Source organism: Tamandua tetradactyla, chromosome 4, assembly GCF_023851605.1.
Source record: "Tamandua tetradactyla isolate mTamTet1 chromosome 4, mTamTet1.pri, whole genome shotgun sequence".
In the NCBI taxonomy this organism is placed as follows: domain Eukaryota; kingdom Metazoa; phylum Chordata; class Mammalia; order Pilosa; family Myrmecophagidae; genus Tamandua; species Tamandua tetradactyla.
Window position 1 is genome coordinate 59,945,472 of NC_135330.1, and position 19,362 is coordinate 59,964,833.

Here is a 19,362-nt window from a genome sequence, read left to right on the forward strand (position 1 = left end):
GTAAGCAAATTTATCTGGAAGGGCAGGGTGCCCTGAACTGCTCAAGGTATCTTGAGGAAAAAAAACGAAGCTTGAGGTCTCATGCTGCCTGACTTTAAGGCATATTATGAAGCCACAGTGGTCAAAACAGCATGGTACTAGCAAAAAGATAGATATATTGACCAATGGAATTGAATAGAGTGCTCAGATATAGACCCTCTCATCTATGGACATTTGATCTTGATAAGGCAGTCAAGCCAACTCATTTGGGACAGAACAGTCTCTTCAATAAATTGTGCCTAGAGAACTGGATATCCATATGCAAAAGAATGAAAGAGGACCCGTGTCTCACACCCTATACAAAAGTTAACTCAAAATGGATCAAAGATCTAAACATCAGGTCTAAGACCATAAAACAGTTAGAGGAAAATGTAGGGAGATATCTTATAAATCTTATAATTGGAGGCGGTTTTATAGACCTTACACCTAAAGCAAGAGCACTGAAGAAAGAAAGAAATGGGAACTCCTCAAAATTAAACACTTTTGTGCATCAAAGAACGTCATCAAAAAAGTAAAAAGACAGCCTACACAATGGGAGACAATATTTGGAAATGACATATCAGATAAAGGTCTAGTATCCAGAATTTATAAAGAGATTGTTCAACTCAATAACAAAAAGACAGCCAAACCAATTACAAAATGGGAAAAAGACTTGAATGGACACCTCTCAGAAGAGGAAATACAAATGGCCAAAAGGCACATGAAGAGATGCTCAATGTCCCTGGCCATTAGAGACATGTAAATCAAAACCACAGTGAGATATCATCTCACACCCACCAGAATGGCCATTATCAACAAAACAGAAAATGACAAGTGCTGGAGAGGATGTGGAGAAAGAGGCACACTTATTCACTGTTGGTGGGAATGTCAAATGGCACAACCGCTGTGGAAGGCAGTTTGGCGATTCCTCAAAAAGGTGAATATAGAATTGCCATATGACCCAGCAATACCATTGCTAGGTATCTACTCAGAGGACATAAGGGCAAAGACACAAATGGACATTTGCACACCAATATTTATAGCAGCATTATTTACAACTGCAAAGAGATGGAAACAGCCAAAATGTCCATCAATAGACGAGTGGCTAAACAAACTGTGGTATATACATATGATGGAATATTATGCATCTCTAAGACAGAACAAACTTATGAAGTATGTAACAACATGGATGGACCTTGAGAACATTATGCTGAGTGAGACTGGCCAGAAACAAAAGGACAAATACTTTATGGTCTCACTGATATGAACTGACATTAGTGAATAAACTTGGAATATGTCGTTGGTAACAGAGACCATCAGGAGATAGAAATAGGGTAAGATATTGGGTAATTGGAGCTGAAGGGATACAGACTGTGCAACAGACTGAATACAAAAACTTGGAAATGGACAGCACAATACTACCTAATTGTAATATAAGTATGTTAAAACACTGAATGAAGCTGTATGTGAAAATGATAGCGGGGGGGAGGGCTGGGGACATAAATGAAATCAGAAGGAGGGATAGATGTTAAGGATTGAGATGGTATGACCTAGGAGTGCCTTGAGTGTACACTGATGGTGACTAAATGTACCAATTTTAAAAGGGTTTTTGCATGGGGAAGAACAAAGGAATGTCGTTACTGCAGGGTGCTGAAAATAGATGGTAATAATATTTTAAAATGTCATCTTATGTGTGAGACTAAAGCAAAAAGTGTTTGTTGCAAAATTTGTATTTTAACTAGTGCATTTCCTAATATAATTTGTGTGGATGGTTTGATTGGACACCATGGGTACTTGGAATCTCAGGTAGGATGTGGGATTTTGTTGGTTTGTCCAGAGTGGTGCCCCGATAAATCCGAGTGATTCAATCAGTGAATGGAAAGGTGTTCGCGGGGCCCCCTTTGGGGAGTGGTGAGAGCGGGGAGAAATTCAACCTCCCCAAGTTGAATTCTTCATGTTCTCGCAAGCAGTGTGGACAACCAGAGCTATAGGCTGAGCCCCCAGTCTTGGGGTTTGTTCATATGAAACTTAACCCCACAAAGGATAGGTCAAGTCTACTTGAAATTTAGGGCTAGGAGTCACCCCCAGGAAAGCCTCTTTTGTTGCTCAGATGTGGACACAACAAGCAATCTCACCACCCTCCCCCTGTCTATGTGGGACATGGCTTCCGGGGGTGTGGACCTTCCTGGCAGCGTGGGACAGAGATCCTAGAGTGAGCTGGGGCTCAGCACCAAGGGATTGAGAAAAACCCTAGATTGAGCTGAGACTTAGCATCAAGGGACTGGGAAAACCTTCTTGACAGGGGGGTGGGGTGGGGTGGAGGGGTGGGGGTGGTAGTGAAATGAGACAAAGTGTCAATGGCTGAGAGATTCCAAACAGAGTCGAGAAGTTATCCTGGAGGTTATTCTTACGCATTAAGTAGATATCACCTTGTTAACCAAGATGTAATGGAGAGGATAGAGGGAACTGCCTGAAAATGTAGAACTGTGTTCCCGTAGCTATGTTTATTGAAGATGATTGTACAATGATATAGCTTTCACAATGTGACTGTAATTGTGAAAACCTGGTGTCTGATGCTCTGATGTTCTACCTTGTCAACAATGAGTAGAACATATAGAATAAAAATAAATAATAGGGGGAACAAATGCGAAAATGAATTCGGTTTGAAATGCTAGTGATCAATGAGAGCGAGGGGTAAGGGATATGGTAGGTATAATCTTTTTTTTTCTTTTCTATGTTCGTTTTATTTCTTTTTCTATTGTCTTTTTATTTCTTTTTCTGGATTAATGCAAATGTTCTAAGAAATGATGAATATGTAACTATGTGATGATATTGTGAATTACTGATTATATATGTTGATGTTTTATTTGGTTTGTTAATTTTTTTAATTAATAAATAAATTTTTAAAAAAGAAGATAGAATTGTAAATTTTATGCAACTAATATCAAGGTGCTCCAAAGTACATGAGGCAAACACTGGCATAACTGAAGGAAGAAACAGATGTCTCTACAATAATAGTGCAAGACTTAAACACATCACTATCTTGAATAGATAGATCATCTAAACAGAGGATCAATAAGGAAAGAGACAATAAATAATAGGATAAACAAACTAGACCTGACATATATAGAACAGGGCACCCCCAAAAAAGCAAGATATACATTCTTCTCAAGTACTCATGGAACATTCTCCAGGATAGCCCATATGTTGGGATACAGGTATTAGTAAATTTTAAAAAGACTAAAATTATACAAAAGAATTCCTCTGGGGCATGCATGAGTAGTTTGATGGCTAGAATGCCCCCTTTCCATGCAGGAAACCGGGGTTCAATTCCTGGCTATGTACCCTTCCCCCCAAAAAGAGACTTCCTCTGATTAGAATGGGATGAAACTGGAAATCAGGAACAATCACAGAACCTGAAATTTCACAACTACATGGAGGTTAACCAACACACTCTTAATCAATCAGTGAGTAAAAGAAGAAACTGCATGAGAAATCAGTCACTATCTCGAGACAGATGAAAATAAGAACACAATGTAGGAGATGCAGGGAATGTAGTGCTGAGAGGAAAATGTATAACCCTAATAGTCTACATTAAAAAGGAAGAAAAAAATTAATCAATTAATTTTTTAAAAAAGGGAAGAAAGACCTAAGGCCAATGATCTAACTGAAAACTGGAGAAACTAGAGTAAAAACAGCAAATTAATCCTAAAGCAAAGAAAAAGAAATAAGTAAACAGAAAGGAGCAGCAATAAAAATGGAGAAAGGAAAAACAACAGAAATCAAAATTTATGAGATACAGCAAAGGCAGTGCTGAAAGGGAAATTTATTGCCTTAATTGCCTATGTTAAAAAGGAAGAAAGGGCAAAAAACAGGAATTAACTGTTCACTTGGAAGAATTAGAGAAAGAACAGCAAACTAACCTCAAAGTAAACAAAAGGAAAAAAATAACAAAGCTTAGAGCAGAAATAAATGAAATCAAGAACATGAAAACAGCAAAAATCAACAAAACCAGAAGTTGGTTCTTTAATAAAATCGATGGGCCCTTAGCTAGAATGACCAAATTAAAAAAATTACAGAGAAGATGCAAATAAATAAAATCAGAAATGGAAGAGGACACATAACCACCAACTCCACAAAAATAAAGGAGGTAATGAGGACACAATGAATAACTATGAGGATACCATGAGCTACTATATGCTAATATACTAGACAATGTAGATTAAATGGACCTCCTAGAAAGGCATGAACAACCAAAATGGACTTAAGAACAATTAGATGACGTCAACAAACGAATCACAAATAAAAAGACTGAATCAGTCATCAAGATGCTCCCAAGAAAGAAAACTCCATAACCACATGGCTTCACATGTGAATTCTACCAAGAATTCTGCTGAAACTCTTCAAAGAATTGAAAAGAAGGGAAAGCAACAGAACTCATGCTATGTTTATCCCATAGCAAAGCCAAACAAAGATACTATTAGAAAAGAAAATCATACATCAATCTCTTTATTGAATATAGATGCAAAAATCCTTAACAAAATACTTTCAAATCGAATCCAGCACCACGTTAAAAGAATCAAACACCATGGCGAAGTGGGATTTATTCCAGGTATGCAAGGATGGTTCAACATAAGAAAATTAATATATTACACCATATAAACAAATGAAAGTGGAAAAACCACAACCACATGATCATCTTGATTGATACAGAAAAGGCATTTGACAAAATTCAACACCCATTCTTGATGAAAACATTTCAAAAGATAGGAATAGAAGGAACTTCCTTAACACGATAAAAGGAATATATTAAAAAAAAACCCACAGCTAACATCATCGTCAATGGGGAAAGACTGAAAGCTCTCCCTCTAAGATCAGGAACAAGACAAGAATGCCCACTATCACAGGTTATTCAACATCGTGTTGAAAGTTCTAGTCAGAGCAATTAGACAAGAAAAAGAAACAAAACGCATCCAAATTGGAAAGGGTAAAGTAAAATCCTACTATTTGCAGATGACATGATACTATATATCAAAAATCTTGAAAAGTCAACAGCAAAGCTAATAAATGAGTATCATAAAGTCACAGGGTATAAGATGAACACCCCAAAATCAGTAATGTTTCTATATATTAGTAATCAGCAATCTGAGGAGGCAATTAAGAAAAAAATCTTATTTATAATAGCACACCAAAAGAAACAAATATTTACAAATTATTTCAACTAAGGACTTAAAGACCTATACACAGAAAACCACATGAAATTGCCTAAAGAAACCATGGAAGACCTAAATAAATGGAAGGGAAAACCATGTTCATGGATTGGAAGACTAAACATAGTTAAGATGTCAATTCTACCGAATTTGATTTATTGATTCAATGCAATACCAATTAAAATCCCAACAACATACCTTCCAGAAATAGAAAAACCAATAACCGAATTTATTTGGAAGGGGAGGGTGCCCCAAATAGCTAAAAAATATCTGAGAAAGAAAAATGAAGCAGGAAGTCTCACATTACCTACTTTAAAGCTACGGGGATTAAAATAGCCTGGTACTGGCATAAAGTCAGATATACTGACCAAAGGAATCAAATTGAATGTTCAGAAATAGATCCTCTCATCTGTGGACTATCGATCTTTGTAAGGTGGTCAAACCAATCCACCTGGGACAGAGCAACCTCTTCAATAAATGGTGTTTGGAGAACTGGTTATCCATATGCGAAAGAATAAGAGGATCCATATCTCATACCCTGTGCAAATATTAATTCAAATGGATCAAAGACCATGACATTAGAACTAAAACCATAAAACATTTAGAAGAAAATGTAGGAAAGTATCTTATAAATCTTGTAATATGAGGTGGTTTCCTAGACCTTACACATAAAGAATGAGCACTGAAAAAATAGATAAATGGATGTTCTCAAAATTAAACACTCTGGGGTATCAAAGAACTCTGGAAAGTAAGAAGGCAGCCTACACAACTGGAGACAATATTTGGAAACCACATGTCAGATAAAGGTTTAGTATCCAAAATATAAAGAGATTCCTCAACTCAACAACAAAAAGACAAACAACCCAATTAAAAAATGGGCAAAAGATATGAACAGACACTTTCCAGAAAAGGAAATGCCAATGACTAAAAAGGCACACAAAAAGATGCTCAACTTCACTGGCTATTAGGGAAATGTATATCAAAACCACAATGAGATATCATCTGACACCCACTAGGATGGCCATTATCAAAAAAACAGGAAACTAAAAGTACTAGAGAGGATATGGAGAAAAAGGCACGCTTATCCACTGTTGATGGGAATGTAAAATGGTAAAACCACTCTGGAAGGCAGTTCAGCAGTTCCTCAGGAAGCTCAGTATAGAATTGCCATATGACCCAGCAATCCTATTACTACGTATATATTCAGAGGAACTGAAGGCAAGCACACAAATGGACATTCTCATAGTGATGTTTATACCAGAATTATTCATGATTGCAGAGAGATGGAAACAGTCCAATTGTCCATCAACGGATGAGTGGCTAAACAAGTTGTGGTGTATACATACAATGATTGTTATGCAGCTGTAAAACAGAATAAAGTTATGAAGCATCTATAACAATGCGGATGAACCTGGAGGACATTATGCTGAGTGAAACTAGCCAGAAACAGAGGGACAGATATTATATGGTCTCACTAATGTGAAATAACATATAAGTGAACTTATTGAAGTTAAGAACATGGGTTATAAGGAGATAGAAGAGGGTAGAAACTGGGCATTTGATGCAGAAGCAATGGGGACAACCAAAGCAAAAGGTTGAGCCCTCAATCTTGGGGTTTGTTCATATGAAACTTAACCCCACAAAGGATAGGCTAAGCCTACTTAAAATTAGGCCTAAGAGTCACCCCCAGAGAACCTCTTTTGTTGCTCAAATATGGCCTCTCTTTCTCTCTCTGGCTCTCAGCCAACACAACAAGGAAACTCACTGCTGTCTCCCTCTCTATGTTGGACAGGACTCCCAGGGGTGTGGACCTTTCCTGGCAATGTGGGTCAAAAATCCTAGAATGAGCGGGACTCAGAACCAAGGGATTGAGAAAACCTTCTCAACCAGCAGGGGGAAGAGAGAAATGAGACAAAATAAACTGTCAACGGCTGAGAGATTCCAAACAGAGGTTATTCTGGAGGTTATTCTTATGCATTAAATAGATATCACCATAACAGAGAAGCTGGAGGGAACTGCCTGAAAATGTATAGCTGTGTTCCAGTAGCCATGTTTCTTGAAGATGATTGTATAATGATATAGCTTTTGCATTGTGACTGTGATTGTGAAAACCTTGTGTCTGATGCTTCTTTTATCTACTTTATGGACAGATGAGTAAAACATTATGGATTAAAAATAAATAAGCAATAGGGGGAACAAATGTTAAAATAAATTGAGTAGATTGAAATGCTAGTGATCAACGAAAGGGAGGGGTAAGGAGTATGGTATATATGAGTTTTTTCTGTTTTCTTTTTATTTATTTTTCTAAATTGATGCAAATGCTCTAAGAAATGATCATGATGATGAATACACAACTATGTGATGATAGTGTGAATTATTGTTTATATACCAAGAATGGAAAGATCATATGGTAAGAATGTCTGTATGCTGTTATGTTTATTAAACAAAATAGTAAAAAAATAAAAATAAAAGATACCATTAAAAATAATAATAGTGGGATGAGATAGAGGTATGGGATGTTTTGGGTATTCTTTTTTCCTTTGATTTCGTTTTCTGGAGTAATGAAATTATTTGAAAATTAATTATAGTGATGAATGCACAATTTTGTGATGATACTTTGAGCCAAATTTCAGATTGTGTATTTCATCTCATTGTATATTTCAGATGAACTGTAGTGTGTGAATATCTCAATAAAATTGCATTTAAAACAAAAAAAAGCAATGCTTAGTGCTTTTTAATCTTTCTAAAAGCAAACAGACTTCTTTCATAACCTAGTAAAAGCCAGCTACCCTCTCCCCAGAAACATGTAATACTTGCAAAATAATGTGTGTATATAGCCTCAGAGGCTTAACGGACTTCCTAGGAATACTTGAAGAACAATTGTCTGAACTTGTTAGGATGCCTATTCTGATAGAAATGAAAAAACCACAGCTTTTTACTCCACAGACACATTATATCTGAAATGAAAAGGAAAAGTCTCCTACCAACTTGAATGCCATTCTTAAATACTATTTGAAACTTCTCACCAGTGCAGATAGTTAATTGAATAGCTCCAGTGGTCTTCAATATGCCAACAGAATGAAGAAAAGCACATTCCCACATACAACCAAGGAAGTTTCATGCCACATATATCAGCAGTTATATGAGCAAGGACAGACTGCTCCATCACTGGCATATTATTCAAATTCCAGCCACTATCAAGATATTCCTAAAAATAAGGAAACAAAAAAGTATAACAGCATAAAGGTTTAATTATATTATGCTAACATTTTAGAGCAATTACTTCAAAAGGCTGGCTAAAAATAGTCTCTTTCAAAATAAAAAGATGGGAAGCAAGGGGGAGGGGAGGCAAGGACCACTATGCTGACTTCCCTGACACTATCAATTAGTTTTGCCTAGTTTTGAGCTTTGTATAGATAGGCTAATAAATACAGTATATACTTGAGTCTGCCTTTTCTGGATATAGGAGAGTATATACTTTGAGCCCATATTCAGAAAGTTGAAAAATAAACAAACTGATCTACAGTGTTAAAAGGCTTACATGAGTGTGTTCACTTTGTGAAAACTCATCATTACATATGATTATGTGTTTTTCTGCAGGTATGCTAAAATTGAAAAAAACAGTCTGCTAAAAACATCAGCATAAGAATACAAATCTTCCTAGGAGTCTGCTGGTAGGGAAAACAGATTCAAACATTAAAATTCAAAAATAAATAGGTCTGGTCCAATCTAACAGGGTTTTTTGTTTTATTTTTCAGGAGACATGAAGTTTATGGGATCTGAAAGCAAAGGAAGGTAAGTTATTGTTTTACCTCACAAAAATGTAGTGACGGGCAGGCCACGGTGGCTCAGCAGGCAAGAATGCTCGCCTGCCATGCCAGAGGACCCAGGTTCAATTCCCGGTGCCTGCCCATGTTAAAAAAAAAAAAAAAATGTAGTGACACAGCTAAGACTAGAACTGTGGACTCTCTCTACTTTTCTTGAAATCAATAAAAATCTGATAATAAAGGACTTCCTGAAAGTAATCATAAATTACTTCTAGTCAACCTAATAGAATTTCAATTAGTAACTTAATTTCCAAGCTACATATATGGGCTCATTTTTTTGCAGAAAAATTGCTATTAATTCAGTATTATACCTTTAAGATCAAGGACATACTTTAAATTTTGATCTCTCCCTCAAAATAAAAGTGCCTTACAGCTTAAGCCCTACCTCTTCCTCAGGTGAAAGTTTGATTTTTCCATCTCGAACAGGAAAGCCACTACCAAATTCCTTTGAGGCAATATCAGCTCCATATTCCACTGTGACATCCTCTTCAATAGTGCTGACTAGTCGCCAAAATTCTTTCTCAACTAACTCTGTGGGAACCATCTGGAACCAAAACAAAGAGAAGAAATGAATTTTCTGAGACACAAACTGCCTGTGCCCAATCTGATTAGAGGAGCTAAGGGGACAGGATAGCACCCTAAGGAAAAAACATATCCATAATGTTCCACAATTGATCCTAGGCATTCTAAAAAGAATTCTGTAAACAAGAGTAAGAATTTATCAATAATTCACATTCCTCTATAATCAATTTGTGCACTATTATAAAAGGAAGCTAAGGAAAATATTAATAGGAACTGGAGATGTTTTTGTGTTTTGAAAAATGGAGTGTACAACTTGGCTAACTATTGTACACTAATAATAACTGTATTTGAATGATGTTTTATACTCTGAGATGTCTTCAAACACCTTGCCTGAGTTTATCCTTTCATTCTTTTTTCTAGACCTCAATGAGAGCAATGTAGGCAAACCATGAAGACAAAATGCAAAATAAAAACAAAAAGAGCAATTACTTCGCAATAACATGCCCTAGTATAAAAAGTCACCAAACTGAGTGTCAAGGATCTCCTGTTAAAGTCACCTTGAGGGACTAAGGGAGAAGGTGAAAACATTAACCTTCCTCAAATCTTCGCAAACATTGGGGACTGCTGATTTGATGATGGTCAGGCCCTCAGTCTTGGGCTCCCCTTATCAAACTTATTCCTGTAGAGAAGAAGCCAAACCTACTTATGATTATGCCTAAATCATCCGCAGAAAACCTCTCTGGGATGTTGCCTCTCTCTCTCAGCCAACTGGGCAGGTGAACTCGCTGCCCTCCCCCCAGCGTGGGCCATGACTTGAAGAGGCATAAATCTCCCCGGCAATGTGGGACATAACTGCTAAGGATGAGCTAGGACCCAGTATCAAGGAATTGAGAAAGCCTTATTGACCAAAAAGGGGAAAGAAATGAAACAAAATGAAGTTTCTGTGCCTGAGAGATTTCAAATAGAGTCGAGAGGTTATCTTGGAGGTTATTCTTATGCAGTATATACATATCCCTTTTCAGTTTTGGGGGTATTAGGGTTGCTAGAGGGAAATACTGAACCTGCTAAACTGTAATCCAGTAGCCTTGATTCTTAAAGATGACTGAATAACTACAGAGCTTAAGGTGTGTTCATGTGATTGTGAAAACCTTGTGATTGATACTCCATTTACCCAGTGTCTGGACAGATGAATAAGAGAAAAAATACAAAAAGTAAATAAACAATGGGGGGGGGGATGTTTTAGGTGTTCTTTTTTTGCTTTTTGGAGGATAAGTTTAGGTCTATTAAATAATCAAACATTCTAAGCAACATTAAAAGCTAATGTTAGTGATGTCAGGGAAAAAACGTTCCTGAATACATTACTCGGGTTCTATAATTGATACAATTGCTAGTGGAAGAATAATGGATAAATACTCTCATCTGACCTCAGTAATTATCCCAACAAAATAATCTAACTAAAGAGATCTATCTACATGCACAAAGTGATTGCTGTAGCACTTTGTTAGCAGAGAGAAGAAACACAACTTAAATATTCAAAAGGAACCATTTAATTCTGATATATTCACTTTACAGAATATGAAGGAAGTAAACATGCCTATGTTTCTTTAAGAAAAATGGAAAATTAAATATGGATTCTATCTTTAAGTTTCTGCAAAACTAACCTACGCTTATATAGAAGCATACATTAAATATATTCCCAATGCATCACACACTGTAGATATGCAATAGATTTTGTGATGTTTTCTTTAAATTAGATTTCTTGAGCTAAAAGTATTGCTGGTAGTTTTCTTTATTGGTATTCTACTACTGCTGCTGTCCTATTTTAAATCCTTAGATAAAAAATGAAAATGCATTTTAAAATATTGTGTAACATGAATACTGATAAACTAAAGGTTTCATTGCACATGATAACAGCTTTATCAAGAGATAGAAATCAACTCAAACTTGCTTTCAGATACACTTCAGACAAACTTCTCTCCAAAAGTTATTGAAATCCTAAATCAAGTAGTACGTAAATACATACATGGACTGGCATGTTGAAGTAATCAGATTTGAATGCATCTGCCATTTCCCCAAAAGTACGAAGGGTATAGTCTCTGGCTGCTTGTTCAAAGCCAAAAGCTTCTTGGGGCTTACTACACTCCTGAAAAAAAAATAATAAATTATCTTGTTCCATGTGACAATTGAAAACAGCAAGTATATTTGGTCAATTGCCAAACCAGTGGATACAAAAAACAGCCTTTGTTAATTTATTTTACTTCTATGTTGTCTACATTAGAAAAATTAGCCTGCCTTCAGAATGAGGTTGTCTTACTGAACAAATGAAAAAGTAGTCTATTTTAACAACCACAACTTGGAATAATTTAGATATTTGTAAAGAGGCAGCCTAAAGATCCTACTTACTACCAGGATTAAATAATGTTTTCAATACTGGAAATGAGGGAAATAATGTCCTCAGAGTTAAAATTAGAAAATCAACACATAATGGATAAGAATAAAATGGCTCTCAAACCAGCTATATTTGATTAAAACCTAATAAGCCATTGAAATAAACTTGAAATATGTCATTGGTAACAGAGTCCAGCAGGAGTTAGAAGCAGGGTAAGATAATGGGTAATTGGAGCGGAAGGGATACAGACTGTGCAACAGGACTAGATACAAAAACTCAAAAATGGACAGCACAATAATACCTAATTGTAAAGTAATCATGTTAAAACACTGAATGAAGCTGCATCTGAGCTATAGGGTTTTTTTGTTGTTGTTTTTTACTATCATTACTACTTTTATTTCTTTTCTCTATATTAACATTTTATATCTTTTTCTGTTGTGTTGCTAGTTCCTCTAAACCGATGCAAATGTACTAAGAAACGATGATCATGCATCTATGTGATGATGTTAAGAATTACTGAGTGCATATGTAGAACGGTATGATTTCTAAATGTTGTGTTAATTTCTTTTTTTATTTTTATTTTTATTTCTTTTTTTCTTTCTTTCCATTAATAAAAAAATAAAAAAAAAATGAGAGGTAAAGAGGCAGTATAAGTTGTATTAGTTTGGTGAACCAATAGATTTGAATATTTGACACACTTACAAAGTCATTCCTATTATGAAAAATTAAATATTACTTCATCCAACACTCACTCCCCACCCCAGGCCTAATAATCTTCACTTAGTGAGAAAACCCTTATGTTGCAACATGGCTGCATAGAAAACTAAAATCTTTATATCCAAACCACACAATATAAACATCCTTTCTATATGTCTTCCAACCTTAATACAAAGGTAACAGACCAACTGACTGCTTCGTAACATATAATAATACTCATAGAGGTGATGGCAAAAATCTTAATTTTTAGATTTTTACCTATACTACCATGTACCATTAAAAATAGATAGCACTTCAAGAAAATGCCTACATTATATTTATAAATGAAAAAAGATTACTAAAATTTCATATGTAGTATAATTCCATTTGTTTTAAAAAGACTATTATGAATTTAAAAAGGCTAGATGAATATACCCCAAAATATTTATAATGGTTAGCTATGTATTATGAAATCATATATCCATTTTTTCAACTCATTCACTGTTATTTTACAAAGAACATGCAATTCCTTCTACAATGGAAAAGGAAAGGGGAAAAAAACAAACCACTCTGGATATTAACCATTTTTTCCGGCCTATTACCTGTTGAGTTATGAAACTCACAAAACCTCCTTGCACCAATTCTGGTTCATTCCAGTTTTTGCCACAGCCTCATCATAATCCACTGTCAAATATAAAACCCAAAGGCAGAGAACAAATGCTCTAAAATTTTGTAGTCCTACCTCTGCCATCAATTCTTACCTGAGCCAAACACTTAGGACACCTCCAGTCTCCCTTGGGAACATCATGCAGAGGAGGAATCAAGCAAAAGGTATGGTAACTGTCATCACAGCCATCACACAAGAGAAGCCGGTCCTCATCGTTGCCACTGCCACATAAGAGGCAAACATATAGATCTACCTGTAGTAATGAAAATAACAAAATAAGGGCATATGAGTTTTACTATTTGACTTTGTAAAATTTGAGAATGAGATAGATTTGAGGCATAATCTAGTCTCTCCAGCCTGCTTCAAATGAAAAGATTTGCCTTCTATAAGGGATCTGTCAAATGAAAATTACCACTTTTAGTTCTAATTAAGGAGTAATTGTTAAGAAGTTCCCCAAATACCAAGTGATAAAGCATAGTTATTATCTAATAATAGAAAACTTAGAATTCAACTAAACATAGATTCTCACGTTTTCAATCTATTGATTGTAGCAAATAAAAGCATGGGTTTTCTATTGGATTTTTCCTTGGTGGGGAACATGAGTGATATCTATGAAGAGAACACTCAATTCTTGATTGTTCATCTCAAATTCTAAGATATAAAGCACTGTCATCGTGCTATAACACTGAGATCTCACAATGGGACAGGGGAGAAAGGCAACCAGATCTGTAATACTCATTAAGCTTTACTTTTAAGTTTTGAACAAAGTCATCAGCTCCCCAGCCCTCCAGCTGTGTCATGTCCTCCTCTACCCCATTCTTCTTCCTTGTTCTTACTAGCTGGCAAGTTGAAAAACCTACGCTTGACTTCTGATCTCATCTCAGCTCATTTGGAGGTGGATTAGTAATTTATGAACAATTCTGTTTACTAATCCAGCTCATTGTTATTCAGTGCTAAACTGCATTTACTCCAGAAAAATGGCTGTCAATTTTTTCCAGATGGTACTACCATTCTCATAATGCATTCATCTATTTCCTCACTTATAAACTGATAATACAAATTAACTTGAAAAGGTTTCTTCACTGTCAGACAATAAGTTAGCCAATCATCCTGAGTAAGAAACAAAAGTAAATACTTGGGGATAAAAAGAAGTTTGTAGAAAATAAGGAAAGAAAGGAGGGAAGGAAGAAAGAAGGAAAGAAGAAAAGAAAGGAAGAAAGATGTCAACTCACAGCATTGGTTGTTTTTTTAGATCGACTCTTGGGCTTTTCCTTCTCATTTTCTACAATATACTCTTTCTTCTCAATGGGTTCTTGCTTGATGGTGTTCTTTAATTCTTTCTCTGGAGGAGGCAATCCAAAGTTAGCTCTTTCTATACCATTTTGCTATACTTTCTGCTTTCGTAAAGTACACAATGAACACAATCATTCTGCTGCTTCTCATTTTAGCAGCAGCACCCAGTGTTACTACGCCCAAGGATTCCGTGCTGATTAGTTTATGATAAAATGCAAACTTGGATAAATTCCAAGTTGTGGAAGACAGAAGCATGTAAGGTACTTCTTAAGATCTTATTCAGGTTTGTCTTTTTTAAAATAGGAGTTGATATATAGAGACTTCTCATAAGACAAAGTATATCAATGAAGCCAAGTTCTTCTTAATCATGACTGTGTGAATGACAATTCACCAAATGCAACTCCTCCACATTATACATTATGTCTCTATGTTCTAAGATTAATTAATCTTTCCAACTTCTGAGTTCTAAAATCTGAAATTTTTTATTAAAACAGAATACTTAAGACATAACAATACTCACTCATAAAAGAATATTAGCACTGACTATCAATCATCACATTATGACAGGAACTGTGCTAAATGTTTTGCATAAAGTATTTCATCCTTCACAACAAACCCATTTCAAAGATAATAAAACTGATGTTTAAAGAAACCAAGAAATATGTCTATAGTCATAAAATAGTTAGTGGTTAAGCTATCACATTCATGTCTGTATTTTTAAAACTACTTTCTGCTATATTGTGCGCTGCCTCACTAGCCCATAAGAGCCAATTTCAATTACATATTCATTTTTATGTGCCTAGCTATACAGGATAGAGGATTTCTCTTAAGAGAGTTCCAAGCCTACCTCTCAGTGACTTACATTAACGGACAGCCAGGCAAGCAACTATCAACTAAAATTCAGACACAGAAAGCATGTCCCACCTGCTTTGTCTGAAATAAATCTAAAATATTCAGTCAAAAGAATCTATGTTTTTCATATTACATCTTTACAATGAAGGCTACTGAAACAAATTTCAAAGTTTCAATTAGTTGCAGTTGGGAAACAAAACCATACTCCTACTACAGATTTATTCATCTGTTTTTCTCTCCTACTGGTCAGCTAATTATGAAGACAAGAACATTGATATATTAAGACCCACTGATATATTAAAACCCAGGCCAGTTTAGTATGTAATGTTGCCCTAATGCCCAGTATGGTTGCCCTAATGGTGATATAATTAACAAAGGAATAATTATTTTTAATTATTTATGCTTTGCTTCTTTCCTATTAATGGATAACTTTCTTACTTTCTTACCATTTTCACATTTTGGAGTTGGACAACCCATTCGACGTCTCAGATTATGAGTTCTGGATTCTGGTGTCTCTTCTGGTTCTATTTTAATATTCATGGCCTAAAAAATATTTTTCACACATGAATATTTCCTTTTAAAAGAAATCTTGACCTGGGCATCAAGGGATTGAGAAAGCCTTCTTGACCAAAAAGAGGAAAAGATAAATGAGACAAAATAAAGTTTCAGTAGCTGAGAAATTTCAAACAGTCGAAAGGTTATTGTGGAGGTTATTTTTATGTATTATATAGATATCCCTTTTTAGTTTATGGGTGTACTGGAGTGTCTGGAGTTTAGTACCTGAAGCTACTGAGCTGTGTTCCAGTAGGCTTGATTCTTGAAGATGATTCTACAACGATATAGGCTTTACAATGTAACTGTGTGATTGTGAAAACCTTGTGTCTGATGCTTTTATCCAGAGTTTGGACAGATTAGTAAAAAAATATGGATAAAAAATAAATAACAGGGAAGGCAAAGGGTAAAGTGGTCTAATGAGAAGGAGGGGTATGGGGTATGATATCTATGAGTTGTTTTTTTTTTTTCTTTCTTTTTATTTCTCTTCTGGAGCGATGCAAATGTCCTAAAAAATAATCATGGTGGTGAATACACAACTATGCAATGATACTCTAAACCATCAGTTGTACACCATATATGGAGTGTATGTGTGTGAAGATTTCTCAATAATATATTTTTAGAAAACCTACCTGGAATCTCAAAGTGACTATTACTTTTACACAATGCATTTTCCTTACCTTACGCTTTATTCAATCATCATTAAACCAGATCCTAAACAGCTAAATATCATAATTTCATTAGCCTACAAGAGTTTGCTGTCCTCTTCAAAGGACTGCCAGTATTTATGAAAAAATTAGCTCCCACAATGATTTTCTAATAATCCTTTAGTAAATCCTTACTGTAAACTACTCTTTAACACTGCTAAAATAACAGACTCCTTCCTTAAACAGTCTGTTTGCTTGTTTCTTCAAGTGCTGGTACATATTCATAAAGCAACAGTTTTGTGGTCTGTTTCCCTCAGAAAACAAAATGGCTGATTTTTCTTTTTTTCATCTTTACCAATAATTATTCAATAGCCAGAGATTGAGAATTCGTGCTGTAAGGCTTCCACCAAGCCTTTTATGCTTCCGAAATATTATCTGAGCCCTAAAATTCACAAATTCATCAGGCCAGGAAGGACTCCAAAATTGTAACATTTCTCTATAGTAACAGGACAACTGTAAAATATTCTTTTTTTTCCCCTTTTCCCAGGGCAAAGGTCTCATGGCAGGAAAGTCTTAAAGCAAACTGTCATTCTTATCAGTGTTTCACCCCTCCTTGATTTTCCCTTACGTTTTACTTTCATTTCATCTTATTTATTCAATGTCCCTTGTTACTCAATTCTCTTCTATCAGCATATTTGCCACTGATTCCACTTCTTTTCAGAAAGTCTGAAAAAAAATAGCTTTCACTGTCTTTCAATCATTCTTTTAAAAGGTAGCTCACATAGCTCTTTCAGCAGATATCTTCCCATCTTCACATCTTCTAACCTTAATCTTTAATAAATACCATGTAACTTCATAAAAATAATTAGGTAATCCAAATGCCATCACAATGATTCCACTTCTTTTCAGAAAGTCTGAAAAAAAATAACTCCAACTCTTTCCAAGGCTCTGACCATTATAATTAAGCAGTTGACTGTGCAAGGACCACAAACCTAAGAGTTCTTCAATTTCTTACACCTTACTATGGCCCCAGTGTAAAACCCAGAATAGACACAGCATCCCTTTCGAGACTAATAATGTTCAAAACTATGAAAAGTATATGCATGAGAGAAGTACAATGTCAGAAAGACATTAGTACTAAGGCTCAAGAATTCTGTCTGTTCAACCTTATGAATTTCTCACCTCTGCTCTCATACGTTTTGCTCGTCGGGCAGGGGGACACGTTTCAGAGGGCTGCACAGACTGCCTCTGGGGAATATCATGAGGTTTATATTCCTTGTCCTTTGTGTCTGTAGTTAGGTTTGGCTTCTGCAGACACTAGGAAAAAAACAAATTGTCCCGATGAATTTCCATCTTTAATCTTAAGAGAATTTCATCGGATTTTTGCAAGGTACATTTTACAATTATTTAAATAGAGAACATGTTCACAATTTCAAAAGTCTAAACACAAGTTTGCAGTTAATAAAAACATTTACATATCTATACGTACACCAACTTTTTAAAAAGTTTTTAAATAGGCAAATGGTGCTATTTTAATCTATTAATCACTGAAAACAGGTAGGCAAGTTATTTCACAGATAGTATTTTCATGACAAGCAGAAATAAACTTTAAATAGGAACTGAATGCAAAAATAACAAGACCTTCTAAAACAGTATCTCCCAAACATTAACAAGGCTTTTTCATTCCCCCAGAAGACAATGTAGCAATAAGCAGTAAATTAAAACAGATTAAAGCTAGCTCCAATACTCACCCTCAAACTATCTCCAGACAGAAATAAGTTGTAGGGGTTGAGTATTCGCTCATAATGCCCTCTGATGTGTGAGCCCACGGCTTTGCCTGGAGCAAATCCCATCTTGGTAGCAATTTTGGTCCACTTTCTATCCTTGCAAACAATTGCAAATCCACCTTCTTCGGCAACTAACTGTTAAATAAAATAGCAAAAGAAATTAGAAAACACCTTTACATAAATTACTACTAATTCTAAGACTAAATTCCATGACTTCAAGAACAAAATGTTCTTGCCATGGCTATCCAGTGATGAAACTCTTTTAAAAAAGATTTCGCAGGCAGGCCATAGTGGCTCTACAGGCAGAGTTCTCACCTGCCATGCTTGAGACCCGGGTTCAATTCTCACTGTCTGCCCATGCAAAAAAAAATTTAGATAGATAGACAGATAGATAGATTGATTGATTTTGCAAGTCAAAAGAAAAAAGTGCCAGACAGGTACTATTAATTTTAAGTTAGAAAATTAAAATAGTCTCCAAACTTTTTGTCCCCCAAAAGGCTACTTCTCTCCCTTCTCCATAGCAGTCAAGATTTCCTGGAAGACTTGGGTTAACAATTAAATCTCTGATGTAATCAAATCTCTAATGTAAAGAAAGGGCTTTAGTACTTGGCCCTACTCCATAATCCTTAAAGTATCCATAAACTAAGAAGTAGGAAGCATGGCCGTATGCTTTGGTTGGGATCAAATTATGACTCAGCCTTACTAGCTTAATCTCTCTGAGTCTCAGTTTCCTTACATGTAAATAAAATGGAAGGAAATAGTGTATATGATTACTGTTAAGTTTAAAAATTATAACAAGCAATAGTTGATCAAGATATCCCCCATAGGACAAACAAAGCAATAGGCTGAGCCCCCAAACCTGGGGTTTCTTCATATGAAACTTAAGCCCATAAAGGATGGGC

At 35.5% G+C, this 19,362-nt stretch overlaps 1 protein-coding gene across 2 annotated transcripts in view; it reads right to left on the reverse strand.

The window, feature by feature from the left end:
• KDM5B (lysine demethylase 5B) overlaps positions 1 to 19,362 on the reverse strand; it is a 118,612-nt gene that overhangs the window by 49,414 nt on the left and 49,836 nt on the right. For both annotated transcript variants that reach the window (XM_077157413.1, XM_077157414.1), the window contains exons 4-11: positions 18,425 to 18,595; positions 17,856 to 17,990; positions 15,921 to 16,017; positions 14,562 to 14,671; positions 13,424 to 13,582; positions 11,601 to 11,720; positions 9,441 to 9,599; positions 8,255 to 8,436 (exon numbers count right to left, since the gene is read on the reverse strand). In XM_077157413.1, coding sequence (XP_077013528.1) covers positions 8,255 to 8,436; positions 9,441 to 9,599; positions 11,601 to 11,720; positions 13,424 to 13,582; positions 14,562 to 14,671; positions 15,921 to 16,017; positions 17,856 to 17,990; positions 18,425 to 18,595 — 1,133 coding nt within the window. The remainder of the gene's footprint in view (positions 1 to 8,254; positions 8,437 to 9,440; positions 9,600 to 11,600; positions 11,721 to 13,423; positions 13,583 to 14,561; positions 14,672 to 15,920; positions 16,018 to 17,855; positions 17,991 to 18,424; positions 18,596 to 19,362) is intronic.